We start from the raw sequence: 27,405 nt of genomic DNA, 5'->3' as shown, positions 1-27,405 counted from the left end.
TCTGCTCACACTGATGCCCTTCTGCTCCTCTTGGGCACCTTCCAGGCCTGCTGGAGCCCCTCCATCTCTTCTGGGAAGCCTCCCGGAGGCCCCCAGCTCCCCAGAGGTTAGTCCACAAGCTTTCGCAAAGGCCAGCAGCAGTCTTTGTTCTTTCAGCCAGACTGGGATCTGCCCTAACCTATGCCCCGGGTTTTGGGGCTGCAGAACCAAGCAGGGGTGAGGAAGACAGGGCTGTGTTCCCCTCCCCCACATCAGCCCTGTGTGACTTCTGAAGACCTCCCCGGGTGGCGTCAGTGTCCCCATCACTGTGAAGGTGGGGAGGTGGGACCCGTTCTCGGGTCTTCCCTGCCCTGTAGCCCCGGGGCTATTTCCTGCACCGGAGCGCTGGGGGGAGGGGGCGTGGCGCTCGCCCTTGGGATTTATGGGAACCAGACGTTGATTTCTCCCGTTGCGACATCTGGGCTTTCTCGAGACGCCCACTGTCCCCACGCCGGAGGGTCCGGGGCCCCCGTCGGGCGCCCACGCCCCACACACCCCACTACCCTACTACTCAGGCCACCCGCCCGGCCTCCACCCGCCACGCTCCCGGGGCCACCACCCCCGGCTCCGGGGGACGCCTCTGCACGGCGGGGATTCCGGAGCCTGGCTTGGAGCCTGCTCCGCGAGACCCAGCAGCCGCGGACTCTCGCCCCAAATGCAGCGGCTGCAAGCCAGCTCCTAACCCCTCTGGGCCCCAAAGCTCGGCAGCCCAGCCGCCGCCACCGCCGCCACCCGGAGGCAGCGAGCAGCAGCGGCGGGCGCCGAACAGGCTCGTGCGGAGGGCGGGGGGCGCGGCGGGGGCGGAACCTGCGAGGGGCGAGGGGGCCGAGCCCGAGGCGGGGGCGGGGCCGGGAAGGCGCGCGCCGCACGGGCAGAGGGTAGGAGGGGGAGCGGGCGGGGCGCGCGCTGCGCGGGGCTGGGCTCGGAGCGCGCGGGGCTCGGCCGCCGAGAGAGCAGAGCCGGGGCCGCGCTGGGCCACTGAGGAGCGCACGAGCCTTCGAGGTTGTGGACGACGGAGGGAGGAGCCGCCGCCAACACCAGCTCCCTCCCGGAGGGACCCCGAACCCGCCGCTGGCCATGAGCCGCCGGGCCCCGGGAGGCCGGCCGCGGTCCGGGCAGCGCTCCTCCGGCGCCCCGGCCCTCCCGGCCACAGCTGCGCGCCTGTAGGTATGGCCTGCTTGTCCTCAGTTCCCTCGTCCCCCCGTCCATCACCCCGGCCTCCCTCCGTCCCTGAGGGCGCGCGTGTGTGTGCGCACTGCTGCTCCGGGGAGCGCGGCCGCACGCGCCCCGGTCCGCGCGTGTTGTCTTTGTGTGCGCGGGTGGGAGGGAGCGCGACGGAGGAGACGCGCCCCCGGCGGGGATCGGCTCTCCGACCCCCATCCCGGGCCGGGCGGGAGTGGCGGGAGGGGCCGAGCCGCCTCCGGAGCAGCTGCGCCCAGGCCCCTTCCCAGGGCCCAGACCCCTTGGTGGGGCGAGCGCAGCGGGCCCCCCTGGAGGAGGGGTCTCTGGCTGGGGGCTGGGGTGGGTGGAGCGCTGGGGTCTCTTCCCTAGGGGGCGGGGGCGGGGGGAGGGCCAAGCTGGAAGGAGGGTGCCGGCCACGGGAGGGACCCTATCCAGACCACAGTCGCTGGGCCGGCACGCCCTCCATTTGGCCCAGGCCTTCTTTCTCACGGTCTCCATTCTCGACCCGCCCACCCCGGGAACTCTCCTGCAGCCCTCGATAGGGGGGAGGATCGCTGAGGGTGCCGGAGAGGCCGGCGCCTTTAAGAAGGGGCGGGTTCATGCCCTCCATTCAGTCCCTTCGGCCTCAGCCATTGATGAACCTGCGGGCAGCGCGGGGCCCGGCACCGCGCCAAGCCAGCGGGCCAAGACCGGGCAGAGGCAGGGACCCCAGCAGCCCACGAAGTGAGGTCTTCATGGGGAGAAGTCTGCAATGACTGGGACTCCTCAGGAGCCGCGCAGGGCTGACTGGACAGCCCCAGGAGTGACCGTGGACAAGGATAGGCCAGTTGGTGCAGGGGAGAGCCTCAGGGCTGGGAGTCAAACCTGGATTGAACCCTACGTCTGCCCTTTGAGCCTCCATTATCTACCCTGTAAAATGGGGATGGTGCTGCCTACCTCCTAGCTGGGTGACCAGCAAGAGTTGCCCCCTCCAACACAGGTCGCTGACCATGGGGTGAATGGGCACCCCTAAGAGAACGGAGGAGCCAGGGGATGGTTACCCTAAGAGACTTTGGCTGCCTCTGTTGGGGGGTGTGATCTGAACCACCCCCCAACCCTGCCCCCCACTTTGAACAAATCTCTTCCATCCTGGCCTCCCTGCTCCATCCAGGAGGCCATCCGCTGGGAGTGACCTAGAACCCTTCAGCTCTAAGAACTTTGGAGGAGGTCTGGCCGTGGGGGCAGTGGCAAGGTTCAGGGCGTTTATGGGGTTCTCAGAGACAGTTTCCCACAGACTGCCTCCTCTCCCCCTCTAGAGGGCGTGAATGATGATGGGCAGGAGATCCTGATGCGGGATAATTGAATGGTTCTGAGGAGTCAAGAGTTAATGCATATGCTTTTCTTCTTACCCTTACTGTGAAAACTCTGTCTAAAATTTCTAGACCCCTCCTCCCTACTTTGTGGGTCTCCCAGGGAGAACCCCTGCACACACCCAAGGGTGAGCTTCCCTGGGAGGTGGGACCCCCACTCAGGTGGAGCCTGGACCCCCAGGGCTGAGCATTTGGTTTCAAGCTGACTCGTGCCAGGCTAAGGGCCTCTGTGGCGTTTCTCATGTAATCTTCACAACAACCCTGGGGGTTTGGTTCTATTATTATCCCCATTTTGCAGAGAAGGAAACAGATTCAGGGAAGTGAAATGACTTGCCCAAAGTCACTCAACCAACAAGCCAGGCTTCTAAACCACTTCTCTCTGACAAGAATCTGGTTTCTACCTCCTGCACTGCCCGTCTATTCTGGGTCGTAGGAAATTGGGAGTTTAGGTATATTGGGCCTCCTGGCAGCTGTCCCCATGCCATTCGGGTCCAGTCTTAGAGCCTGCCTCGCTTCCTGCTCTTTCACTGTCCACGTGGGGCTGGAGGGGCAGCGGCAGCTTTGGAAACTGGGGAGGTTTCTCTTCCCCACTCACCTGGGTGGGTCTGTTTTTATGGCCGTGCTCTGTCCCAGGGGAGAGCAGGGGTGACTCTTCAACATCTAGAGGAGGTCACGGCCCACACCTGTTTGGGCAGAGCAGTGTGTGGGAGTACAGCATCTTTTGGCTCCTCTGGGTGAAGCAGGGTTTGGGCTCCATTCTCCAGATACTTCCGACCCTCTGTGTCTAGGGCCCACCTGGGGGCGGGTATAACACCCAGCTGGGGGCTCACGGTTTGGTAGAGAAGACAGGCCACAAGCCATGTGGTGTTGTAGAGGGACGAGGGGCAGGGGGGACAGAGTGGAGGCCGGGACAGGACAAAGGGGGGCGTTCCCGGGGCCCCCTTGGGCTCAGGGGCCTTCCAGCTACTGGGGCAGAGAAGCAGGTGGGGCAATGCCGGGCTACATGTTGAGACTCCAAGCAGTGGACAAGCAGGGGTTGGAGGAAGAGGATGTATTAAAACTTGGATGTGGTGAGTTTGAGGTGCCTGGAGATCAGCCAGGCTGGGAGTTCAGTTGTTTGGGAAAAGGCCTGGGGAAGCTTTATAAGCATCCGCAGTACCCAGAGTTCTGGGATACTCAGAACCGAGGGGAGGCGCTGGAGGTCTCAGTTAGGAGTCGCTGGTATGTGTATCGTGGAAAAAGCCAGAAGGCAGACTGGTGGGCTAAGTGGTTGAAGGGGATGTCCGGCAGATTTGGGGGGCTGGGCCATGGCCCAGGGAGGTCTGGGAGGGTTATGAATCAGGGCCTAGGTGAGATCCATGACACTGGGAGAGAGGGAGAGACTGCGAGGCTCAGGCCAAGGATGGAGAGGGGTTGGTGCGTCTGCTCTGCAATGCCAGGATGGCAGGGCCAGTGCAGCTAGAGCCAGCCCAGCCTGCTCTCCACCTACAGAGCCCGTCCAGGAGCTGTCCAGCACCAGGTGCTCCTGAAGGAGGATAGGCTTCCCTCCTGAGCCCCCAGGCCCCGGCATAGCTTATTGTCCTGGGGCCCGCTCCCTGCTCATCTGATGTCGACTTCCTGCAGGGCCCAGCCCTGGATTCCCCTGCCCTCCAGCCTGTCAGAGTGCCCTCTCCTCTGAGGATGGCCATCTCCTTTCCCCAGGCAGGGCCTGGGTCCCCCTACTGTGCCCTCAGAGTGAGGGCTCCCCAGGGACAAAGCCCTGCTGGGAGTAGCATGTGCTACAGAAAGGGACAGACCTGAACTTGGCTTCACACTCCCCCCTCACCAATCTGTGGCCCTGGACCCACCAGCATGGCTCCTGACACATGGTGGGAGTTCAGTACAAATCCAGTGAATGACGGGCCGGTCACCTCCCTCGGCAGAACCTCATTTCCTCAACTGTATGACGGGAGAATCCTCACTTCCTGGCAGGGAAGATGTGAGGGGAGAAGGGTTTTAAACAGGGGCATAGCCCAATTGGATGTGAGTCCTAGAAAGATGACCTTGGCCACACTGTGGAGCCTGGATTTGTCAGGGGTTGGGGGGGGGATCGTGAGAAACAAGGAGGTTTGGGAGAAGTCCTCTGCCCAGAGGAGTGGGAGGAAAAGAGGGAATGAATACAAGACATTTAGGAAGTAGAAGCAGAGGATCTTTGATTTTTAAACAAATTACTTATTTAATCCTCATGACAGCCCTTTGAGGTCAGTGCCCTTTTACCCTCTGTTTTAACAGATGAGGAAACTGAGGCCCCAGGAGGCTGAGTCACACGGCTAGGAAGCAGAGGAGCTGGGATTCAAAGCCAGCCGGTCTGGCTCCAGATCTCAGGCTTTTAACCACTCCACTGTCCCATGTGTCAGATGTCAGATGTGGAGGAGGGGAGACACCCCGGCCACGGGGCCCCGGTGACGGAAGCAGCTGTCGGATGCAGCTGTGGGGCCCCCTTGGACCAGGGGTCTGCAGGTCCCAGAGCCAGAGGGGCTTGTCAAGCTCGGGGGCATCAGTGAAAGCTCGGGGGGCTCAGCAGAAGGACTTCCCCACTCCCATGGTGGCAAAGGCTGGCAGTTGCGTGGAAGGCGTGAGGTCACAGAGCTGCCCCGCCAGCTTTCAGCAGCCACCTCCCAGCGATGCTCCTCAGCGCAGGCCTTGGACCACGAAGCAGGCAGGTCTGCGTGGGCGAGCAGGATGGTCCCACTTTACAGCTATGGAAACTGATACTCAGAAAAGCCAGGGCCAGCTGAGTCCCGCGCCGCCCCTCCCTCCCCCCACCCCGACCCCCACAAACAGGGGCAGAGTCCCAAGGGTTCTTAATCCACACCTGTCCCTGTCGCTAATCAGAGCACCCTCCCCACTCTGCAGCAAAGACCCAGCCGGTCCGAGAGTAGTAAGACCAGAAATCATGCCCACTCCTGCCTCCTGCCGGGGTCATGGGTCGAGCACAGATATTCTGGGTGGAGAAGGTCGGGGAATTCCAGCCGCACGTCCTTCTTGCCGGAGGCCTTGGTTCAGAGCCTGTCCTGTGGGGACACTTTCTGAGGGGGGGGTGGGGTAGGGAGTAGACTTAAGAACCAACGCCCAAGTACCAACAGCGAAACAGACTGAGCCCTGGGTACTCTGCCTCCGTCGCGGGCCCGAAGGTTGTCTGTGTGCTGCAGGGGGTGGGGTGCAGACGGGCGATCGGGGGATACGGTCCCACAGAGGCCAGGAGGGCAGCTGGGAGGAGGCTTGGTGGTAAAGTGCGCGGTCGGCTGGGCTGGGCCGGGCCGGTGGTCCTGAGAAGCCTGGAGGACAGGACATCGGTGAGCGTGGTAGGGGCCAGCTTCCTGGAGGGCAGGGCAGAGCCAAGGGAGGCCTTGTCTCCTCTCCTTGTGTTGGGGAGACCCCAAGAAGAGGCCTCGGTTTCCCCATGGTGACTGGTTCGCGGTAGGGCAGGGGAGAGGGCGGGGAGCACTGTCTGGCCCAGCCCGGAGCACAGCACAGAGGACGATGCCGCCCAGGCCTTGCCCCCCACCCAGAGGGCAGCCTTTCAGGTTGCTGGGCGGCTGGTGTGCTCTGCAGGGCCTCCTTCCCTCCCCTGGGGCTGGCTGTCTCCTGTGGTAGGGAGGCCAGCTCCAGCTTGGGCTCCCGGAACACTCCCCCCTCCCCCGCAGGTGTGGGCCTGGACCGCGCCGGTGCCCCCCCACCCCTCCAGGCCGCTGCCCACTGTGCGCTGGATCGATTGGTCACCGGCCCATTAGCGGGGTGGCTAGGCCGCCTCATTAATATTTTAAGGAATGACCTGGCCATGGGGTCCGGAACTGCGTGCCACTGGGGGCTGATGGCTGGCTTTTTTTCCTCTTTTCCAATTGTCAGTGCTATTTTTACCACCGGAAGGCCAGCCGCCCCCTCTCCCAGGCGTCTAACCGGGTGGGGGTTGGGGGATTCTCCCGTCTGGTTCTTGGCGGAGGGGTTAGGAGAGTCCGTGGCTTGGAAAGGCAACAGGCAGGGACTGGACTATGCTTCCCCTCCCCATCCCACCCCCTGCCCTGCCTCCCTGAAGCCCCATCCCATCGCCCTCTGGCCCTGGCAAGATGGGAACAAAAAACAGCTCCAGGAGGAGAAGCCAGACAGCCCAGCTGAGCCTGGAAGAACCCCAGGGTGATGGATCGGGGAGGGTGGTTTGCCCACCCAGGGCCGCTGGGGGGACCACCACCTGATCCCCAGGCCAGGCGGAATGGGGGTGGGGCTCCCTTTGTCTCCACCGGAGTCCTCATAGAAGAAGCCCGTGAATGTGAGAGGCAACCTCCTGCCTGCCTCTGGTCCCACCCCTGGAGGGACTGTAGGGCCCCAGTCTTCAGTGTCCAAGGGCCATGACAGGGGCCCCTGGAGGCCACTGCCCCAGCCCCCCATGTTATGGATGGGGAGCCGAGGCCTCGGGAGACATAGGGCCTGGCCCGAGACAGAGCCCCCATCTCCCACCGGCCAGTCCATTGCTGTCCCGCACTGACTCGACAGGTTTCTTCTGGCTCCCTGGGGCCAGAGGAGGGGGAGCTGGGACCCGGCCCATGGAAGCAGGAGGACCAAGGACCATGGGGCCATGGGAGCTCAGGATGGAAGGGCCAGTGTAGGGGGAAGGCTTCCTGGAAGTGGAGAGTGTTGTACATAGCCTAAAGGTGGGGCAGAATGTGACTCGTCAGCGGAGTGAGGGAGAAAGTTCCAGCCGGCTGGGGAGTGACACAGGCAGAGACTCAGGTGGGGCTTCCCAAGGAGCCCCTGGAGGAGGGAGAGCCCAGGGCCTGCTGGAGTCAGTCCATAAACCTTCCTGGACAGGCCAGACAGTAGGAGCCCGGTGAGTTCGTCCACCCTGCTTCTGGTACCTCTGGGTTCCCCTCCCCCTGAGGCTCTGCTTTTCCCGCATCTGGGTCTGTGGTCACCTGCAGAATGATTGATTGGGTGTCACACTGACTGGTCCCTGGAGATACCTCCTGGCTCCACCCAAAGGTTTGGAGAGCCCTAGTCCTGCCCACAGGTACACATGGATTATAACACAGCAGAGACCACTTCCTGTGCTGTCCTTCCAGGGAGGGGCGGCCCCTCATCCTCATTTTTTTTTTTTCTTCACCGTGCCACGCAGCTTGCGGGATCTTAGTTCCCTGACCAGGGATCGGACTTGTGCTCCCTTCAGTGGAAGCGCGGACTCCTAACCACTGGACCGCCAGGGAATTCCCTCATCCTCATTTTTAAAGTGAGGAAACTGAGGCCCAGAGGCTGGAGTTGAGGTCAACGTCCTTCACCCAGAGAGCAGTGGGGTCAGGCCTGGAGCCCAGGTCAGCAGAGTCCCTGCACTCGGTCTCCTCCCCAGTTCTGGCCCACGGGCAGTTGAGGACAGCACACCCGTGCCCTGCTGGGGCTGAGCCGTCTTCCTCTTGGCTTGCGGCCTCCCCTTCACAGAGAGCCATGCCTGGGCCTCAGTCTGTAACTAGGGCTGGGGCTCCCGGGCTGGCCCGGCTGCTTGTGACTTCTACCCCTGGCTGTACAGCCCCTGCCACTTCTGTGTAGCCCCAGCTGGACCCAGGGGACAGTGAGGGCTGCTGTGCTGGGCATCAGGCCCATAGGCTCCTGACCAGTCAGCAAGCGGTCAGGACAGGGGAGGGGGGAGGTCAAGGCAGGCCCAACCTCAGTGCTTCCCAGGCCAGTGCCTGCCTAGGACATGTGCCCCCTACCCTTGGCAGATTCCTCTCTGAGTTCCACCCCTGCCTCCAGTGAGGCCTAGATGGGACCCTCCCCCCGCCCCCTCACCCCGTGAAAGCCTCTCCCCTGGGTCCTGTCCCTCCACTCTGCCCATTCTCCTTGCCAAGAATATTCTCAGCCAGCAGGAAGAGTGGGAGGGACGGGGATTGGTGCTTGAGGATGTGGCACTGGGACCGACTTCCTCCCTGCCCCCACCTGCCCCATGGAGGGCAAAACTATGGCAAGTGGGGCATCCACACTTTGCTGCTGGCTCCAGTGCTAGCCCTTCCCAGGCTGCCCTGTCACCTAGTCTGACCCTCCTGGTGGTCTGTCTCAGGAGGGAGAGAGATGGCCCCTATGGGGAGCACTGCCCTGCTGGGTAAATGGATGGGCTTGGAGCCCAGGTACGGGGCTTCACAAGCTCAGCTGCAGGGCCTTGTCCCCGCCCCCCCCTCAGAAACGCCCACTCTCCACAGGTCAGGCCAAGGCCTTGGTGATGGTGGCAGGTGCATTCCTGCCTCCACCCCCATTCCGGGCATATGACTCAGGCCTGCCTTCTGCCCCCAAGGAGTGCCTGTGCCAGGTGGGAGACAGACATGGAAACAGATACCTGGGGCACCCTGCAGTGGGCGCCTCGCTAGAAGGATGCACAGGCAGGGACTGTGGGAGCTCAGAGGAAACACCTGTGGCCTGGGCTGGGGAGGCAGGGGAGTCAGGGAAGGCTTCCTGGAGGAAGTGGCCCCTGGATTCATTCTTGAAGGATAAGGAGGAGTTAGCCAGATGAGGAGGAAGTGCAGAGCAGGAGAAAGGCCCAGCATGAGCCATATTCATGGGTGCCTCAGCCCCTGTCCTCCCCCAGCCCCTCCCCCATGTCCTGAAAAGTCTGCCTCCAAGTTACTGCTCATGACTGCAGTGAAGTCACTCTTCATCCTCTCTGCCAGCATGAAGCCCAATGCAAGCCCCACCTCCTCCAGGAAGCCCTCTGAACTCCCTGCTACTCTCTCCCCCTCTCCCCAGTGCTGGGGTGAGAGTCTCTGAGGAGACCTGCTGGTTTGGAAGGAAAACTGTCCTCCGTGCTAAGTGGCCTCATCAAGTGGCCTGTTTCCTCCCTGGGGCTGTCCTGTGGTTATTGACTGCAGATCGATGGCCGAGGTTGCCCCAAGGTGAGAGGGAATTCCCACGGTGCCCTATGACCCAGAGGCCCCGCAGATGATCTCACAGAAGTGGGGCAGCTATTTTTACCCGGCGATTAATTACAGAGTTTGGATCCCAGAGGAGAGAGGAGATGGTGCTCCCAGGAGCTGTGAGGGAAGGGCCACGCTGGGAATTGTGGGGATCCTGGAAAGGCAGGCGAGGGCATGACCCCCTGTCTCAGTTCCCCTAACACTGGCCGGCCCCCTCAGACAGGGGCTCCCTAAGGCAGGGCAGGACCACATCACCCCACTTCTTCTCCACCAGTAATTTTCACCCTGGCCTGTTGGGGAGGAGATGCATAAACAGAATGGCTGGGCCTGTGCCCCCAGAAGTGATGGGGGATGAGGAGGCAAGGCCCCCAGATGACTAGACACACACCATGCATTTTGGCGATCCAGAGTGAGGAAGCGTGGAGGGACCTAGGGATAGGAGGAGGAAGGTGGGATTCCCCGATCAGGGCCTCTTCAGGAAGGTCTGATTTGGATGGGAGCTCTGGAGGGAACAGGATTCCAGGAGGTGGGAACACAAGTAGAGCAGGCAGTCAGTCCACGGTGAGGGAAAGAAGTCTGAAGAGGCAGCGCCTTCAATGCCAGTATGAAAAACTGGTCATACTAGATCCACACTGGGAGGTGACCCCCAAAGTCTCAGAGTCAGCGTGAGAATCCCTGGTCTGTCACTAACAAGCTGTGTGTTCTCAGGCCCCATGTGACGATTTGGGCAGTGACAGCTGTGACATGCCTGGTGTGCTGAACACATTCATTTGTTCATTCATTCATTCAGTGTTTACTGAGTGCCTGCCATGTGCCCAGCAGTGGGGACACAGCCACATATGAGACTGTCAAAACCGCTGCCTTGTGGAGCTGGCATTCTCCGGGGAGGGTGTGGTGCTGGGGGTGGGGGGCGGTCCAGGAGGGGTGGAACAAGACCAAGCAAGTGCATAAACAGAATGTCAGATGGGGATAAGCACTTGGAGAAAAGTAAGCAGGCAAAGGGCACGGAGACACCAGTGCTGGGTGGAGAATTTCTTACTCTACATAGAGCGGTGGGCAAGGAGAGCTATCGGACAAGATGGTATTTGAACAGAAACCTGAAAAACGTAAGGGGGTGGGGGGGAAAGGACATTCCAGGCAAGTACAAGAGAAAATCGCAAGTGCAAAGGCCCTGGGGTGGGACTCAGGTGTGACCAGAGCAGAGTGGGCAAGAAGAGTGGCGGGAGATAAGTTCAGAGCGTCAAATGGAGGCAGATCACGTGAGGCCTCAGGGGCCATGGGTAGGACTTTGGCTTCTACACTGAGTGGGGTGGGAAACCATTGCAGGATTCTGAGCAGCGGAGGGCCTGATCTGTCTTATGTTTTAGAAATGACTGGGTTCCTGGGTGGAGAACAGGCTATAGGGGGTGAGGTCAGGTTCCGGGGGACCAATGAAGAGGCTGCTAAAATACTGCAGGCAGGAGAAAGGGTTGCGTGGGTGCCAGGACAGCAATACGGATGGCGGGGAGCAGCGGAGGGGTGGGGTTCTTGGTACATTTCAAAGGTAGAGCCAAGAGGATTGCGCATGACTTCTTTCTGTCCACCAAACTTTGGGGACCCTCAGAAGAGGGTACTCAGGGAAGCGAGGTCACTTGGGAGGCTCATTGGGGACCCCACTTGAAGGCGTTTGTCATCCCAGTCTCCCTCGCCAAGCCCAGGAATGACCTTGGGGTTCCCTGAGACAGCTGTTTGAAGGAGAGTGCCCCTCTTGCAGACACGTGTCCCTCCTGCCTGGTTGTCCGCCTCAGACATTGAAGCTGCTCTGAAATGCTGCACACAGCCCTGGGGGAGTGGGGCAGGTGGGCGCTCTGGACATGGGTCAGGAATTCACTCACTCGCTCCTCTCGCCTGCAGCCTCCGGGGGCTGCCATGGGACGGGAGCCATGAATGGTGCCGCCCCCGGCCCCGCCGCCGCCGCCGCCGCCGCCCCGGTCCCGGTCCCGGTTCCGGTCCCGGACTGGCGGCAATTCTGCGAACTGCACGCGCAGGCGGCCGCCGTGGATTTCGCCCACAAGTTCTGCCGTTTCCTGCGGGACAACCCGGCCTACGACACGCCCGACGCCGGGGCCTCCTTCTCCCGCCACTTCGCTGCCAACTTCCTGGACGTGTTCAGCGAGGAGGTGCGCCGCGTGCTGGTGGCCGGGCCGGCGCCCCGGGGAGCGGCCGAGCCCCCAGACGCCATGGAGCCCGAGCCCTCGGGGCCCCCGGCGCTCAAAGCCGCGCCCTACGGCCACTCGCGGAGCTCCGAGGACGTGTCGGCGCACGCGGCGGCCAAGGCCCGCGTCCGCAAGGGCTTCTCGCTGCGCAATATGAGCCTGTGCGTGGTGGACGGCGTGCGCGACATGTGGCACCGGCGCTCCTCGCCCGAGCCGGACGCCGCCCCGCGGGCCGCCGAGCCCCCAGCCGAGCCGCGCGACAAGTGGACGCGGCGCCTGCGGCTGTCGCGGACGCTGGCGGCCAAGGTGGAGCTGGTGGACATCCAGCGCGAGGGCGCGCTGCGCTTCATGGTGGCCGACGACGCGGCCGCGGGCCCCGGGGGCGCCGCCCAGTGGCAAAAGTGTCGCCTGCTCCTCCGCAGGGCCGTGGCAGGCGAGCGCTTCCGCCTAGAGTTCTTCGTGCCGCCCAAGGTGAGTGCCCACCAACACCTGGGGGGACCGTGGAGGGGCTGGCTTCGGGGACCGCACTGCCTGATCTGATCAGCGGGATGGAGTATTCAGGGTCAGGAACCTGGGATGCCAGGGGCCCCCCTCTGCCTCTGGGACAAGTCACCCCTCAGGCCCTCTTTTTCTGCCTGTGAGGTGTCAGAAGGGCCCTCTGGCTACAGAAGGGGTTCTGGGTACTGTTCCTGGAGGTATTGGAGAGCCTGGGTGCCTGGACTCCTCTTCCTCACCTGGGGCCCCTGGGTGGCTGGAGCCTCCCCAGAGAGGAAAGCAGGCAATGACATTGGCACACTCACAGAGGGCCTGCCGGAGGTCTGCATCTGGCTCAGGGGAAATCTGCTTGTCCCTAGCTTGGCTGCCACGCTCCAGCCCAGCCCCTGCCCAGGTGGCCCCTTTCCGGCCCAGATTTCAAAAGCTAAGCTTCTCCTAGCTGTCACCAGCATGGCCGCTCACCTGAGTGCACTGTGCCCTCCCCTCTCTTGGGGGCTCAACATCAGAGCCCTGAGGGCAGCTTTGGGTCTCCTCCAGGGGAGCAAATCTGCCTTGTTTGGAAAGAGGGAATAACTCCGACAATAGTGCCCGCTTTCTGAGAGCCCTCATCCTCCCAGTTGCCCCGGCAAGGTGGGCAGCGTGGTCCCCAGGTCACAGAAGAGAAGACGAACGAAGGGGGGGGTGTGGCCTGCCCAGTCACACAGCTCGCGGGAGGCAGAGCTGAGCTAATTATACCCATCACCCTGGTGGTCCCGGGAATGAAAGGAGCGTGGAGGTGGGAGCTCCTTGTGCACTGGGAGGCTTGGAAAGGTGGGAGGTTGTGCTGGTGCGGCAGCCCCAAGAACGACCCAGGGCCCTCACCCACCTCTGGGCCCATTCTATGCCCGCTGCCTTTAGCCACCCTGCGCCTCGCCTCTTTCTCCATCTCCCCGTCTCTCGGGACTCTGCATGCTCCTCCTTGCCTTTCTCCCCTGGAGGTGCAGGGCGTGGGCTCCCCAAGGCTGGGTGCCCATGAGCCGCATGAGAGGTGATTTCCCAGGGACACACTGACTCTCTGAAGAGCTTTCTCCCCAAGTCCCAGGACGCCCAGACTCACCAAGGACTTTTTACCTGCCCAGGCCCCCACCTTTAGGTCCCTGAGAGAATCATAGACCACTAAGCCCAACTCCACCGTTTGTCAGACGGGGAGACCGAGGCCCAGTGAAGGGTGGGAAGTGGGGTGGGGCTTGCCCAGGGTCACCCACAGGGCAGGGCTTCAACGCCTCTGGGCCCTGAGTGGCAACCACAGCTGCCCCGCTGTAAATAGCATGTCTGCTGCTCTCGAGGGAGGGGACACAGCAGCCGGTGCCCTCTGCCTTAGTCCACCCCCTGCAGCCCACCATTCGCCGCTGGCAGAGGGCAGGCTTCCTGAGGGGTCACTTTCCCAACCTCTGAGAAAGGCAGGTGGGTTTCTATCCCAGATCTGGCCTCAGACCCTCCTTTCTTCATGCAAATGTTTGTGAATTCAGGAGTGAGCCAGGTGGGAAGCATGCCTGGTGAGGGCTCAGGTCCAGTTTCCCAAATATGTTTGGCTCCAGGGTGTATGAGCCCCACGGGGAGCCCCTGCTGACACTCCCCCTGCCTTTGAGTCCTGTTCACCCACCCACAGTCCAGATTTCTTCCTCCTCTTGCCCCTGGAGGCCTAGCTGCACCCTTGTAGCAGACCGGGGCTTGGGGTCTGCAGGCTTAGGGGCTGTTTCTGGGACCCTCAGACTGCTCTTTCATACAGCCCCGTGTGTCAGGCTTCCAGCATCCTGCCCCCTCCCTCACCCTGCAGGAAAAGTCTCCTGGACCCCAGGTCCCCTTATAGCCCTAGGCCAGCCAGCCCTGGGACCCAGGGAGCAATGATGCTGGCCCCCTGCCATTAGGGAACCACCAGGCAAGTGATATTTGCTAGACTGGATGGTAAAATAAACCTCAATGGGGTGAGCACAGGATGCTCTGGGGGCCACAAGGAGGAGAAGCTTCATAAGTGTTCACCAGGTGGCAGGGCCCCGGGACAGGCATTTCTGGAGACTCAAGCTGAGTGAGCCAAGGTCTGGGGTCGTGAAACAGCCTGATGGCTCCGTCCAGGGAAGTGGTAACAGTGAGCTGGAGCCGGGTGAAAGGCAGCTAGGCCAGGACAGACGGGCCTCAAGTGCCAGGCAGAGCAATCACCGCCTCTGGCCAGCGGGAGCCCAGCGATAGTTCCCAGACCAGCCTTCACTGCAGACCTGTCAGCTCCACCCACTCCAGGACCGCGGCCCCTGCCCCGCTGGCTGGCTTGATGGCCTGCCATGGTCAGCCAAGCCTCGCGGTCACCGCCCCAAGCACAGCCCTGCTCTGCTGGATGGCAGCCAGTGCTGCCAGGAATTCCCATCCGCCTGCCCACCCAATGTGTGGCCCTTCCCTTTCCTCCTAAGAAAGCCCCTGTCCAAAGCCCAAGCCCTGCCAGGAATCTCAGTCTCAAGGCAGCCTCGGGGGGCCTTCAGGCCAGGGCCAGGAGCTTTGGGGGCAGGGTGGGGGGTCCAGGCACAGAGTGGCTGTCCCCAGGAGTCCTGCCAGCTCACCTTGGTTAAATCCCACACTGGTCCCTTTTCCTCCACCTAAAGACACGGCCTGCCTGGCTCCAGGAGTCCTGTTCTGAGTTGAGGCTCCAGACCTGTGCTGTGGAAAATCTAGTCTGAAGGGGGAGATGAGCATTTTTTTTAAATGAACTAGAATAGAATAGAAAATATCACACTCCATCACACAGTCAGGGTAAATATTGTCTGCTGAAACATGTGTTTCAGAGGTATTTTTACCTGTGTGTGTGTACTGGGTCACAATGTCAAATGTATTTCTTACTATGGGTCAAGGTGAAAAATGTGAAAACCACAGATCCGGTAGGTGCGCTGGGTGGAAGGGCAGCTGGGGCAGAGTTCACCCCCTCAGGGCTCAGACGTGGGAGACTCATGTCAGTCCCAGCTCTGTCCCTGACTTGCTGTATGACTATACGAGGAGGTCCCTCTGTTTCCGAGGAACTCCCTCAACTTACTCATCTGTGAAATGGGGATTGGGACACCTCTGTGCCAGGGCTGCCTGACATCCTAAGCTGAGGGCTGCTCTGACCTCTGGGAGGGGGGAGGGGGGAGAGGGCTTCAGGAGGCCCTGGGGGCAATGTCTCACTGCCCTTTCCTCTGGCCTCCCAGGCCTCCAGGCCCAAAGTCAGCATCCCTCTGTCAGCCATCATTGAGGTCCGCACCACCATGCCCCTGGAGATGCCGGAGAAAGACAACACGTTCGTGCTCAAGGTGAGCCCCACCCCGGGCCCCACAGATCCCTCATGGGTGGCAGAGCTCGAGGGCAGTGTCGGGGGAGGTGAGGGTAAAGGACCAGCAGCAGGGCAGGGGGAGGGAGCCCTGGTTGGGGGGGGTCCCAGGATCCTACGCAGATGTCAAGCACAGAGCTAGGATGTGAATCCTGGTCTGGGCTCCAAAGCCAAATGCCCCAGGTGTCGTCCAAGTTCACCGTGTGCGGCCCCGTTCGCATTTCCTCCTGCGCCTGGGTGAAGGTCCTGAGTTTCGCTTCCTCCCCTCCCTTCCCCCAATGGAGTCAGCACGCACCCACCCCACAGGCAGGAACTGGTAGCCAGCCTGCAGCAGTTATGCAAATGCTCCTGTCACCAGCACTGGAGTGTGGGAACCTGCCTGGTCCCACAGAGGGCACAAAGGCCCTGAGGGTGGGCAGGGAGGCACCCCAGTGAGTCTGGGGGCGGCTCCTCTTTTTCCCAGGCTCCACATCACCGGGGTGGCCTGCTTGGGTTGCTGAGGACATGGCTGCAGGCTGCCAGGGCTGTGGCCCCGTGCCTCCTTGGAGGATTAGAGGATGTTTGTGAAGCCAAGTCCCCAAGGAAGCCTGGTTCCACCCACCCGAAGCTGCATGGAGGCCCCCCCCACCTCCTCTCCAGGCTCCCGGTTGGGTTTATGTTTTTACTGTCCCTGTTTGTTTAGTCATGAACTCTCTTATTCATTTAGCAAACATTTGCCAACCCCGTACCCTGAGTCACCCCAGGCGAGGGACTGAGGACACGGCCCCTCCCTGCCTGGCACTCTGCTGGATGAGACAGGTCAGAGCCTCGCCCCTGACAGCTGGGTGGCCTCTGTGTCTCTGATTACGCTCAGGAGCCCTGAGGCCAAGGGGCTCACCTGCCGGCCCACTCTGGGCCTCAGTTTCCCCATCCATTCAGAGACGGGATGAAGGCAGTTCCAAGGACCGTCTCAGCTCTGAGATGCTGGGAGTCCAACTGCTCTTTACTGAGACACGCAACAAGAAGCTCAGAGCCCAGGCCTTGGCCTTAGAGACCTGGGTTCGGGTCCCAACACCTCCACCGAGCGCTAGTGTGACTTTGAGCGAGTTACCTGACCTCTCTGAACCTCAGTCTTCCCATCTGTACAATGGGGAAAGCATCACCTCCCTCACGGGGCTGTTGGGCAGGGTTCATCAGACAATGTGTGTGCAGGGTCACACTCTGGGCCCGGCTTTCTCCTCCTTGTTTCCCTTCTGGAGGCTTCTTATCCCAGGGGTGTGGCCACAGAGGCGGAGTTCCAGGTGCAAAGGCGTGTGGGCCCTCAACTCAGTGCTGGGCCAGCCGGCCCCTCACAGACTTGAGGGTTGTGATGCCCTTCCACCCCACCTCCCCATCCCTTACCCAGCCAGCATGGCCTCCCTCAGGGCTGCATCTCCAGGGCCTGAGGACCTGAGCTCAGCAGGGCTGGACATCATCTCCATGATCCCCAGGGGTGGGCCCAGGCGGAAGGGGCTGCTGAGAGTGTGGGCTCCACCCCGGGACCCCATTGTCTTCCCTGCTGCCCTCACCAGTGAGCCCCCAAGGGGGAGGGGTGGGATGAGCCATTTGTCCTGGGCTCTGGAGCCTCCTGCTGAGGGTGCTGTGATCTGGACTCTCGCCACCCCCTCCCCAGGTGGAGAACGGAGCAGAGTACATCCTGGAGACCATCGACTCCCTGCAGAAGCACTCGTGGGTAGCTGACATCCAGGGCTGTGTGGACCCTGGGTGAGTGCCCAAGTGCTCCGAGGATGGGAGGACGGGGTGGGGGGGGCCGAGCTCGGCTGTGCCCTTGGTCCAGCCTTCACGGGGAGCAGCTTCCTGGTGAGGGCAGGAGCTGAGCTTGACACATGGGATTTTCTCATTGCAGTCCAATCCAGGTGGGTGCTGGCCAGGATCACCCACACCCTCACTCCCAGCAGGCTCTGTAGGTTCAGGGTCTGGGGACCTGGAGGGAAGTTGAATCAAGTCTTGTTCTCACTCCAGGGGAGGCTGAAACCACTAGGAGAGGGGTAGTGATGGGCTGAGCCCAAAGTGCCAGGGGTGGGGGACCAACCGGGAGGCCCCTAGTCCAGTCCTGGGGCCCCGAGAAGCTGTACTGGTAGAGGTGCCCCCTTTCTCTGCGGCTTAAAGAAAGGGCAGGCCTGAGCCTGGCAGAGGGGGCTGGGGGCGGCAGGGAGGAGGGCAGAGAGAACAGCCCAGCAAAGGCTGTGGAGGTGTGCGAGGACCTGGGACTCGCAGGGAATGTCGGGGCCCTCGGGTGACTGGAATTAGAGCCGATGAGGAGGAGACTTCTATGAGAGCCCCGGAAGCTGGTAGGTCGGGGCAGTGGGGAGCCATGGCTGGTAATAAGCGGAGGGCAGCTACGGTCAGCTGTGTGTGCAGGAAGAACAGCAGGGAGGCTGGCTGCGCCTGCGGGAGAGATCCCGAGGCCAGGAGGAGGAGGGGCAGGCAGGCCAGCCGGCTGAGCATTTGGCAGCAGCTCTGGCTACTGGGGTGAGCCAAGCCCCGGGGGAGGGGCTGCTGCCTTCTAATTAACAGCTTCGTTTAAGGAAGCACAATTAAAAGTCCTGAGCACCTCCCAGGCTCCCCCCACCCCGCCACCCCGCCACCCCCATCCCAAAGTGGCTGTAATCCCTCCCCTGCCACCCTCCCAGCCAGCGGCTCCGCAGACTCTTTCCCCAGCCCCCGTGAAGGTGAACCTCACTTTGCGGTACTTTAGAGCTGGCACAGATGGGGAGACAAAGGCCCAGGGCAGGGAAGGGAGCTGGCCCCAGCCCCGCCCACCACCACGCCCTGCCCCTATATGAGGGCCTCCGTGGGATCCTAGGAGGAGGGCAGCCTGTCATGGGTTAGGGGGCAGGGGTCATGTGACCTCCAGGAGAGCTGCACCCACCAGGAGACATCTCCATATGGCGCGGTCACTCACATGGTGGCCACAGAGCAAGCTGAGGGTGTGACAGAGGGACATGAAGGCAGAGGGACAGGGCTGATGCTGGCCGTGGGACTGTCTGCCACTGCCTGGCTCCACGAGCAGCCCGTGGTCCGAGTCCCATGGCAGGACGTGGTTGCGCTTTCTTGCCTTCGCAGGGACAGCGAGGAAGATGCCGATCTCCCCTGTGCCCGGGGAAGCTGTCTGGCCAGCCGTGTGGCCTCTTGCAGCTGTGAGCTCCTGACGGATGGTAGGTGGGGACAGAGCTGGCTGGAGTAGTGGAGGGCAGGGTCGGAGGGGGCGGTCGCTCAGAGATGGTCAGACAGACAGACGTGCTTCTCACCTGCCATTTCTCCAGCAGCGGACCTGCCCCGGCCCCTAGAGACAACGGCCGCCGTGGTGACGGCCCCACACAGCCGAGCTCGAGATGCCGTCGGGGAGTCCCTGGTCCATGTCCCGCTGGAGACCTTCCTGGAGACCCTGGAGTCCCCAGGTGGCAGCGGCAGTGACAGCAATAACACAGGTGCAGTGGGGCTGCACTCTTCCTGCTGCCCCTCCCTGTGCCCCCGCCCCAGGCCACAGGCACTCCCAGGCCTCTCCCAAGCCCTTCCTGAGCCTCAGAAGCTGTGACATTTCATCCCACCGGGTCCTTTGCACAGCTACTCGGTTGTTCTGGCTTTTGCAGGCTAGTCCAGGAATGTGACCCCTCCCACGGGCCCTGGTTTCAGTAGAAAACGCTCACAGAAAGGGGTGCAAAGGGTTGTAACGAGGGCTTGGGGACAAAGACACTTGATTTGTTCCCAGGTTTGTTGCCGACTTAGAGAGTGACCCCAGGAAACTGAGTGATCCCACCAAACCAGAGAAAACTGCACGATGATTGTGAAATAAGCATATTCTGATGTTATACATACAAGCAGATACAGCTGGGGTATTGAGGAGTTTTGTTACTGGTTCAGGAGGTGCAAAAACATTTAATGTATGTTATGTGAGAACAGAAACCATTTGCCAATTGCTATTTTTTTTAATTAATTAATTTATTTATTTTTGGCTGTGTTGGGTCTTTGTTGCTGCGTGCGGGCTTTCTTTAGTTGCAGCAAGCGGGGGCTACTCTTCATTGCGGTGGCTTCTCTTGTTGCAGAGCACAGGCTCTAGGCGCGTGGGCTTCAGTAGTTGTGGCACGTGGGCTCAGTAGTTGTGGCTCACGGGCTCTAGAGCGCAGGCTCAGTAGTTGTGGCGCACGGGCTTAGTTGCTCTGCGGCATGTGGGATCTTCCCGGACCAGGGCTTGAACCTGTGTCTCCTGCATTGGCAGGCGGATTCTTAACCACTGTGCCACCAGGGAAGTCCCGCCAATTGCTGTTAATGGTCTATCCTTGAGACAAATGGCACCCATTCCATCATTTGATACATGCTTATCATTAAGCTATTTGCTAAACCAGTCTGTAGTTTAAATCTACATTCTCTTATTCTATCATTTTCTCCTCTCTGTGCCTCAGTTTACCTCATATGTTTAGTGGGTGGGTCAGCTCCCTGCCTCATTCTAAATTATTCAGCAGCATCTTACATGCAAAAACCCAACAAGATGATGCATCCCTTTTCTCGTTTACGTGCCCGCTCTCTCCCCCACGCCTCTCACACTGTCATCCCTCTGCAGTGGAGGACGGAGCAGAGCTGGAGCCCGAGGCTGAGCCCGAGCTGGAGCTCTCTGACTACCCCTGGTTCCACGGGACACTGTCACGGGTCAAGGCAGCTCAGCTGGTTCTGGCAGGCGGGCCCCGGAGCCACGGCCTCTTCGTGATCCGCCAGAGTGAGACTCGGCCTGGGGAGTACGTGCTGACCTTCAACTTCCAGGGCAAGGCCAAGGTAAGTCAGGGAAGGCGGGGGGCACAGGGGGGCAGTGTCCAGCCCAGGGGGAGGGGGGCTGAGGTGGCCCTGGTCCTGAGGCTGCACCGGCGCCCAGGAACAGGCTCCATGGGTGTAGGGGTGGCGTGGCTTCCCACAGGCCAGGCCTTCCCCTGGCCATGCTCCAAATCACTCACATCCCTCCTGCACCTCTCTGTGGGGCTACAGTCTGCCCCAGACATGGCTTCGCCATTATCCGATGGGGAAATCACCTGCTGGTGGCCGAGCCCCCAGGAGGCTGGGCCCTTCTGAGGGTTTCACTTTGACCCTGTGCATTGGGGATCGCATAGCACTGGGGCTTCTGAGGGTCTCCACCGAGAGCCACCTCAGTACAGGTCTGGGGTCAACCAATACTCCACCCACCCAACAGCCCCTCTTCTCCCCTGCTCAGCACATTTCACCAGCCCCTCCTGGTCCCCAGCTCCGGGCCAGGCCTGTGCTCATGCCAGGCCAGGGGCTGTGGAAGGGAACCACACACAGTGGGCCCTCGAGAGCCAGGCAGAAGAGGAGGAGCTGGGCCGGGCAGAAGGGCTGCAGAGAAGGGGGGGCCAGAGGAGGCTCCTGACCCCACCAGCCAGAGTAGGAGAGGACCTTGACCTGAGACGTGCAATGGACAGAGAATCCTTGAGGTGAAGACAAGTGGAAGGGTGGTCCAGACAGGGCAGGGCAAAGGCATGACTGTGAACCCGGAAGGCGGGCTCTCAAGGAAGGGCACTGCGTGCTAATAAAGACCTAAGGCACAAAGGAAAACATGACAGAAAGTCCAGTGACCGTGGGGGTTTCAGTGTGACAGAGTGGGCAGGAACCTCAAACTCCCCTCCCCCCCCATCCCGAGTTTCCGCTAAGGAAACAGACCCAGCCCTGGCTCCTCCCAGGACACAGTTCCCGTCAGTCCTTGCTGGAGGAGGGGGCACCCTAGGACTCCTGCTCCAGGCCTGCATGGGTAGCCAGTGTCCCAGCCCCCGGCTGGCCCGGCTCAGGCCCTCCCCTGGCCCCATGGGCAGCGCTTCCCTGAGGACGCCTCCTTGGAAAGCAGCTTCCCTCACCAGTTCCTCTGACAACCAGGCGCTTAACACCGTCCCTGGCAGCCTGACCCGGAGTTTACTTCTTAGCCAGCACGGCCCCGAGGCAGCCTCCTGGGAGGGCCCGGATCTGATGCATGCCCAAGCCAGAGGCTCGGATGGTGCCCAGCCCACCGTGGGGCATGGGGCAGGCGGGTGGGGTCAGGGAGTGGTGTCAGGATGTTTGGTAGGGGAGACAGAGCGGGAGGCTCTGCTCTTTCCAGGGCAAAACCCAGCCCTGAACTTTGTGCTCACCACAGCTGGTGCCTCTCAGAGCACCATGTCTGTCCAGAGTCCTGTGCAGAGCTGGAGAAGTTAGTGGTGGGATAGAGCAGCTTCCTACTCATACACCTCCCGGGAAGGAAGACCTCTGCCTTCCGAGGCCTCACTTTTCACCTTCAGATAATAAATGTCTGCAGTGTTTTTCCAAAGACTGAGAGGCACACGCTCCCTGGGGCCCAGCTCTGCCCTGGGTCTCTGTCCCCAGAGGCCCCACCCCGACTTGAGGCTGTGGTGTGACCCCGCTATGCTGTTCCTCTTGGGCTGAGCCCCTGCCCTGGGCTGCCATGAGTGCTTCCCGGGTTGGCCCACACTGTTCTGGCAACTTCTGGCCCTGCCGAGCGGCAGCACTCACTCATGGGAACGCTCCCCTCCTCCCCAGGGCTTCTCTCTCCTGTACTAGGAGGCCAGCTCCCCCGTCCCATGCACCCTCCTGTCATCACCCCTCTTGCCACACACACCCCAGAGACGGCCACTCTTCCCCTTGTGAGATACACATGGGGCAAAAAAGGGCTGAAGCCAGAGACCTGTGGCTCACCACTAGAGACCACAGGCCTGTGGCCCCTCCTCTCCCCGAGGCGCCTGGCCCAGGTGGGCACTGCTCCTCCGTGCTCCGCGCCCCCCCCCCCCACCGCTGCAGCACAGTTGAGTAGCATCTGCAGCCATTCCTCCCCAGCCACCCTGGGGGTTGTTTCCAGCCTGCTGGGCTTTGCCTGTTCGGGGACAGTGGGCAGACCCCTAGCTGCTGGGGTGGGAGGGTCACCCAAACACGAGTTGTCTTCCTAGCTCTATGCTCTGCGGCTGTGGGCGAGTCTCTCCCTCCCTGTGCCTGGGTTTCCCCATCTCTCATGTGGAGGCTGTAATCTCTGCCTTCTAGGGCTTTTGGAGACTAGGGATGGAGCGGGTGTGTGAAGGGCCTGATGTAGGTGCTCCCAGCCTAGGGGCAGATGCATGCGCCTCCAGTCCCAGCCTGGCTCTGTGGCCCTCACTCCCCATCCCCGCCACAGGCATGACCCCCCCTAAGATGGGCTCACGTGTGAGGGGCGCCCACTCTGACACCACCCCTGTGGCCTCTATGAGACCTGGTCCTCCCCGTGACCTTCCAAGGCACTTGCCAAGCATGGGGCCAGTCCAGGACCCCCCCACCCCACACTGACCACGCCCATCTATGCCCACAGCACCTGCGCCTGTCCTTGAACGGCCACGGGCAGTGCCACGTGCAGCACCTGTGGTTCCAGTCTGTGCTCGACATGCTCCGCCACTTCCACACCCACCCCATCCCGCTGGAGTCGGGGGGCTCTGCAGACATCACCCTTCGCAGCTATGTGCGGGCCCAGGGCCCCCCACCTGGTAAGACGCCCCTACCTGGCCCGTGCAAACAGACAGGTGGGCAGTGGGGGAGGGCGTCACCCTCAGGCTGCCACCCTGCTAGACCCGGTGGGATGAGCCCCGGTCTCGGGCAAGTTGTAAGCAACCCGGCCATCAGGATTGGCGGAGAGCCGCAGCCCCGAGGGATCCGTGTCCTGAGTAATTCCTGGCGGGCGGAAGGGGGTGGAGTCCCTTAGATCCCTGCACAGGTGGGGCTCAGCGCTGAGCTGTTGAAGGAAGGAAGCCTTGGAGGGGTGAGTGAGGGTGCCCGGCACACGCGGGTGGAGCGTTGTTTGTGTGTGTGCGCTGCCGCCTATACCCATGACTTTAGTTATCGGGGAGGTGGGCTGGAACCCGGCGCGCTGAATTCGGGTTCCCGGCTCCCTGTGTGATGCCAGGCCACCGCGTTCCTCCGGGGCTCTGGCCCGTGTCTGCACGCCGGGACTGGGGGGCGGGGGGCGCCCAGGGCCCAGGCTTGGCGCTGACGGCCCGCGGTCTCCCGTTGCAGACCCGGGGCCCTCGCCCAGCGCCGCGCCCGCGCCCCCCGCCTGCTGGAGCGAGCCGGCCGGCCAGCACTACTTCTCCAGCCTCGCCGCGGCCGCCTGCCCGCCCGCCTCGCCCTCGGAGGCCGGCGGCGCCTCGTCCTCATCCGCCTCGTCGTCCTCGGCAGCGTCTGTGCCCGGCGCCTCGCGCCCCGCCGAGGGCCCGCTGAGCGCGCGCAGCCGCAGCAACAGCGCCGAGCGCCTGCTGGAGGCGGCGGGCGGGGGCGCCGACGAGCCCCCAGAGGCCGGGCCGGGAGAAGGCGCCCGGGGCCGCACGCGCGCCGTCGAGAACCAGTACTCCTTCTACTAGGCGGCCGCGGGCGGCGCCAAGGCCCTGGGGCCACCCGGACCCGCCCGGCCGCGGGGCGATGGCCCACGTGGCCGTCCGTCCCGCGGACCCTGCCGGCCCCCGCCCGGCGCTGGGTGGGAAAAGCGAAGCTCTTCAGTGAAGACATAATGTTATTAAAGAGCCTGTTTTAGGGACTGCACCTGGCTCTCCTGTCGTCCTTTCTCCTGCCTTGGCCTCAGGCACGGCTCCTCCTGGGCCTGCCGGGGAGGAGGGAGAGCCACACACGGGCCCCCTGTTGAGCCCACCGTGGCCTGGCACCTGCCCGGCCCCCACCCAGGTCTTAGGGGACCCGGCTCCCCCCTGGGCGAGTGAAACCAGGAGACAACCGGCAGTCCCTGAATGAGGTGCAGAGATAAAGCGCTGGGCCCAAGAGGCCCACAGGGATTGGGGAGGGGGCTTTGGCGGAGCTGTGAGAGAGGTAGGGGGGGAGGGATAACTGAGCAGAGGCTTCGGGGGCAAGAATGAGGGGTGGGGGAGGGTAGAGGAAAGATGAGAAAGGAGGGCTCAGCCTGGGACACAGTGAAGGATGGGAGCGAGGCCAGGTATGGGGGCCTTGAATGCCAGCGTGAGGAGCTGGACCCTGGCGAGGAGAGAGTAACTGTGTCCTTGGGTTCGTCATTGAGGTCCTGGCAGTGTGGACAGGATTTTTCCACATGAGCGCACTGGGGGATTGGGCAGTGGAAGAGGCTAGGCTTCTCGCCTTTGACCTAGATTCAAACTTGCAAGTGGCCTAGAGGGTCCTCCCACCTCCCACCCCCCACCCCAACCCCTTGCCTCCCTGCAGGTGGAGGTCCAGCTGTGGCTCCCACCTGGAGACACAGCCTGCTCGAGGTCCCAGCACCCCAGCCCTCAGGCAGTGGTCCGTCTGAGAAGGACCTTGCTCCTGCTGCACCAAAGCGCCCTCCCCCTCCCCAAGTCCAAACTCTGCCTCCCCGCCTGGGGCCATGGACCCGTGGTCCCTCTGCCCAGGAGCGCCCTTGCAGGGCTTGCATCCATGATGTGCATTTCAGAGCCCCAGACAGTTAATCCTCCTGGGACTGCTACTGCAGCACCTGCAAGCCCTTCCCCGTATGAGGGGCACCAGCGCCCCTGGGGGGCTCCCAGAGCTTTTCTGCTTGAGTTACCCAGTCCCGACTCACCAAATGACCAGGAAGTGACCGAGCAGCACTCCTACTGCCACCACGGTGAGGGAGTACAAGGCTGGTGCTCAGAACACCCTGTACCTCAGCTTCTGGCATCTCCATCCTTGCGGCTGGAGCTGCTCCGTGCTCTTGCCCGTGCGCCCTGGTGGTTTGGGGTCTATGCCAGGCCAAGTGCAAGCCCCCATCCCCCTCGGGGGGTGTGGGGGTGAGGCTCAGGCTGGGTAGAGGACAGGGGGCTGGTGAGAGCTCTCTTTGGCTGCCTTCTGCCTCTCCGGCAGCAGGAGTCTCCCCAGTGGCAAGACGGCTGAGCCCCAGACATCACCCCCAAGCCTGAGGCTTCATCCTTGCTCCCTCAGTGGAAGGGTTCAGTGACCTCAGGGGTGGAGTTGAGACTTGAACACGGGGTCTGCCATTCTTCAGCCCTCCTGCCTCTCCCTCCTGACACAGTCGGCCACCTTGGAGGCCACTTTACCTGCTGAGAGCTCAAGGCAGGAATCTGGGCCCAGGAGTAAGCAAAAGGCACTGAAGGCTGAACCAGGGACCCAGAGCATGAGAACATGGGAGAGGGTCTGTGCCCACTCTGAGGATGGCAGTCAGGCACTGTTCCTAAGGTGTGCCCAGGTTAAAGTGGATTCATGGGAGAATGGTGGAAAAGATGATGGCCATCTCCGAGGGCTCTCCAAGGGCTGTGGCACGGAGGCCCAGCAACAAGAGGTCAAATGAAAAGAGGCGCTGTCTCCACAGTGTGGCCCCCAGGGTGAGACCCTCAGGCCTGTCACTCAAAGTGGAGCTTCCAGAAAGCCCGGACTTGGTGGGACTCTGGGGAAGCCATAGCAATTGCACGGATGGTGGTGACATTCTCAAGATTTTGCTCCTCAGTGAGCATTTCAGATGCCTGCTTGGTGCATGGCCAGGCCCGTGGGGTAGGTGGGTGGGCGGCCAGAGAGATGAGCCGTGCGCTGGGACCACACAGAGGACGTGCCCTGGTGACTGGGAGGGCATGGCAGCCTGCAGAGGCCGGGGCAGGGAGCGGGAGATGAGACCAGCTGGGCTGAGAGGGCCTTGAGAGCCAGGCCAGAAATGGAGGGTTTTTGGGGATCAGAGCCAGTTTGAAATGGGGGCTGAGAAGGTCAGTTTTCTATTTCAGACAGATCACCCTGGGACCTAAGGATGAGGAGAGGATGGATTAGAAGGGGCAAAAATGAGGCCAGGGAGTCTGCGGTGAGGGGTGAGGGGTGATGAGCTGGACCAGCATAGAAGAGGGTGAGGAGGAGACCAGTGATGGAGGAAAGATCGTCCATAGACTGATGGAAGCGGGGAGGGGGGAGGATGGGGGAGGTGCAAGGGAGTCTCTGGCTTGAGGCTTTGGAGGACGGTACAGCCCTTACTGGACCCGCTTGGATTGCTCCACCTGAAGGGGGCTGTGGAGAACACGAGCTCCAACCCCATGCCTAAAGAGAAGGAAGAGACGTCTGCTGTCTTCACCAAGAGGCTCCGAAGGACTGTCGGTCTCTCTCCAGCCCGGGACTACACCATCCAAACCTTTTCTGTCCATCTCCCAGCTCTCCTTCAGGTAAGAGGTGGGGTTAGATGTCCCCCTACATAAGCCACAGAAGGGTGCTTTCGGCTACCCCAAAATCTCCAAGATAAAGCACTCAGAGCCGTGGAGAGGCAAGCCACTGCCATCAATGCACTCTTCTGGGAGGCGGCCCTCGACCCAGAGGCATATCCACACTGAGGCTAGATCTGGGCCCTTGCACTTGACCAAGGGTGACCTGGAAACAGGGTTCCAGGGTAAACCAAGGGTGCAGGGTCTCCCTGGGAGGGCGCCCTGGCCTGACCACATGGGGTGGGTTTTCCCTTCTGCAGCCACCCACCAGCCAGACCAAGAAGTGGGAAATGCTGTGTCCTGCCTCCAGACATAAGGCTGAACTTGCTCCAAGGAGGTCACTGCCATAGAATTGAGGTATGTGTGCTGGGGGAGGACGAGGGTCCACACTTGTGCCTGCCCCATCAAAATGGAAAGCTGGGTATTTTATGGCCTTGAAGGTGTCAGTTTCCTTCAGAAATGGAACTGGTGTACCAGTGATGATTCAAATCGTTTTTTCTGGCGGGCGCTTCTAACTCAGCCAAGTGTGAGCCCTTTTGGGGTAGAAGAAGTAAAATTCCTGGCACCAAGAAGTGTTCTTATATGCCTAGTGTTAAGAGACAGCAAAGTAGTACACTAATGTAAATGCTGAGTAGTGAATCTCAATCATTCCCCCAAAATCCTTTAAAAAGATGCATCTGACCCAAACTG

General features: G+C 61.7%; 1 protein-coding gene across 3 annotated transcripts; it reads left to right on the top strand.

Moving 5' to 3' along the window:
- The first annotated feature begins 938 nt into the window (after positions 1–938).
- Positions 939–24,101, top strand: SH2B2 (SH2B adaptor protein 2). 3 transcript variants are annotated; one of them, XM_082431238.1, is made up of 9 exons: positions 939–1,206; positions 11,393–12,165; positions 15,399–15,500; positions 17,169–17,260; positions 18,623–18,714; positions 18,823–18,987; positions 20,118–20,326; positions 22,884–23,055; positions 23,582–24,101. In XM_082431238.1, the coding sequence occupies exons 2-9, from the start codon at positions 11,422–11,424 to the stop codon at positions 23,923–23,925; spliced, it is 1,920 nt and encodes a 639-aa protein (XP_082287364.1). In that variant the 5' UTR covers positions 939–1,206; positions 11,393–11,421; the 3' UTR covers positions 23,926–24,101. The 3 variants fall into 3 exon arrangements, with proteins under 3 accessions (XP_082287364.1, XP_082287362.1, XP_082287363.1); XM_082431236.1 differs by having other exon boundaries at positions 1,064–1,202; XM_082431237.1 differs by having other exon boundaries at positions 1,072–1,206; positions 18,826–18,987.
- Positions 24,102–27,405: the final 3,304 nt, after the last annotated feature.

This window comes from Balaenoptera physalus (genome assembly GCF_965194825.1).
Source record: "Balaenoptera physalus genome assembly, chromosome: 16".
Classification (NCBI taxonomy): Eukaryota; Metazoa; Chordata; class Mammalia; order Artiodactyla; family Balaenopteridae; genus Balaenoptera; species Balaenoptera physalus.
This window is presented reverse-complemented; position numbering and strand designations above follow the sequence as displayed.

What these genes read in the sequence shown, in the direction of transcription:
- SH2B2 (XM_082431238.1), top strand. Translation starts at nt 11,422, where the DNA reads ATGAATGGTGCCGCCCCCGGCCCCGCCGCCGCCGCCGCCGCCGCCCCG. An exon ending in CTGTGAGCTCCTGACGGATG is followed by an intron (nt 18,715 to 18,822) that starts GTAGGTGGGGAC and finishes CCATTTCTCCAG; the next exon opens with CAGCGGACCTGCCCCGGCCC. An exon ending in ACTTCCAGGGCAAGGCCAAG is followed by an intron (nt 20,327 to 22,883) that starts GTAAGTCAGGGA and finishes CTATGCCCACAG; the next exon opens with CACCTGCGCCTGTCCTTGAA.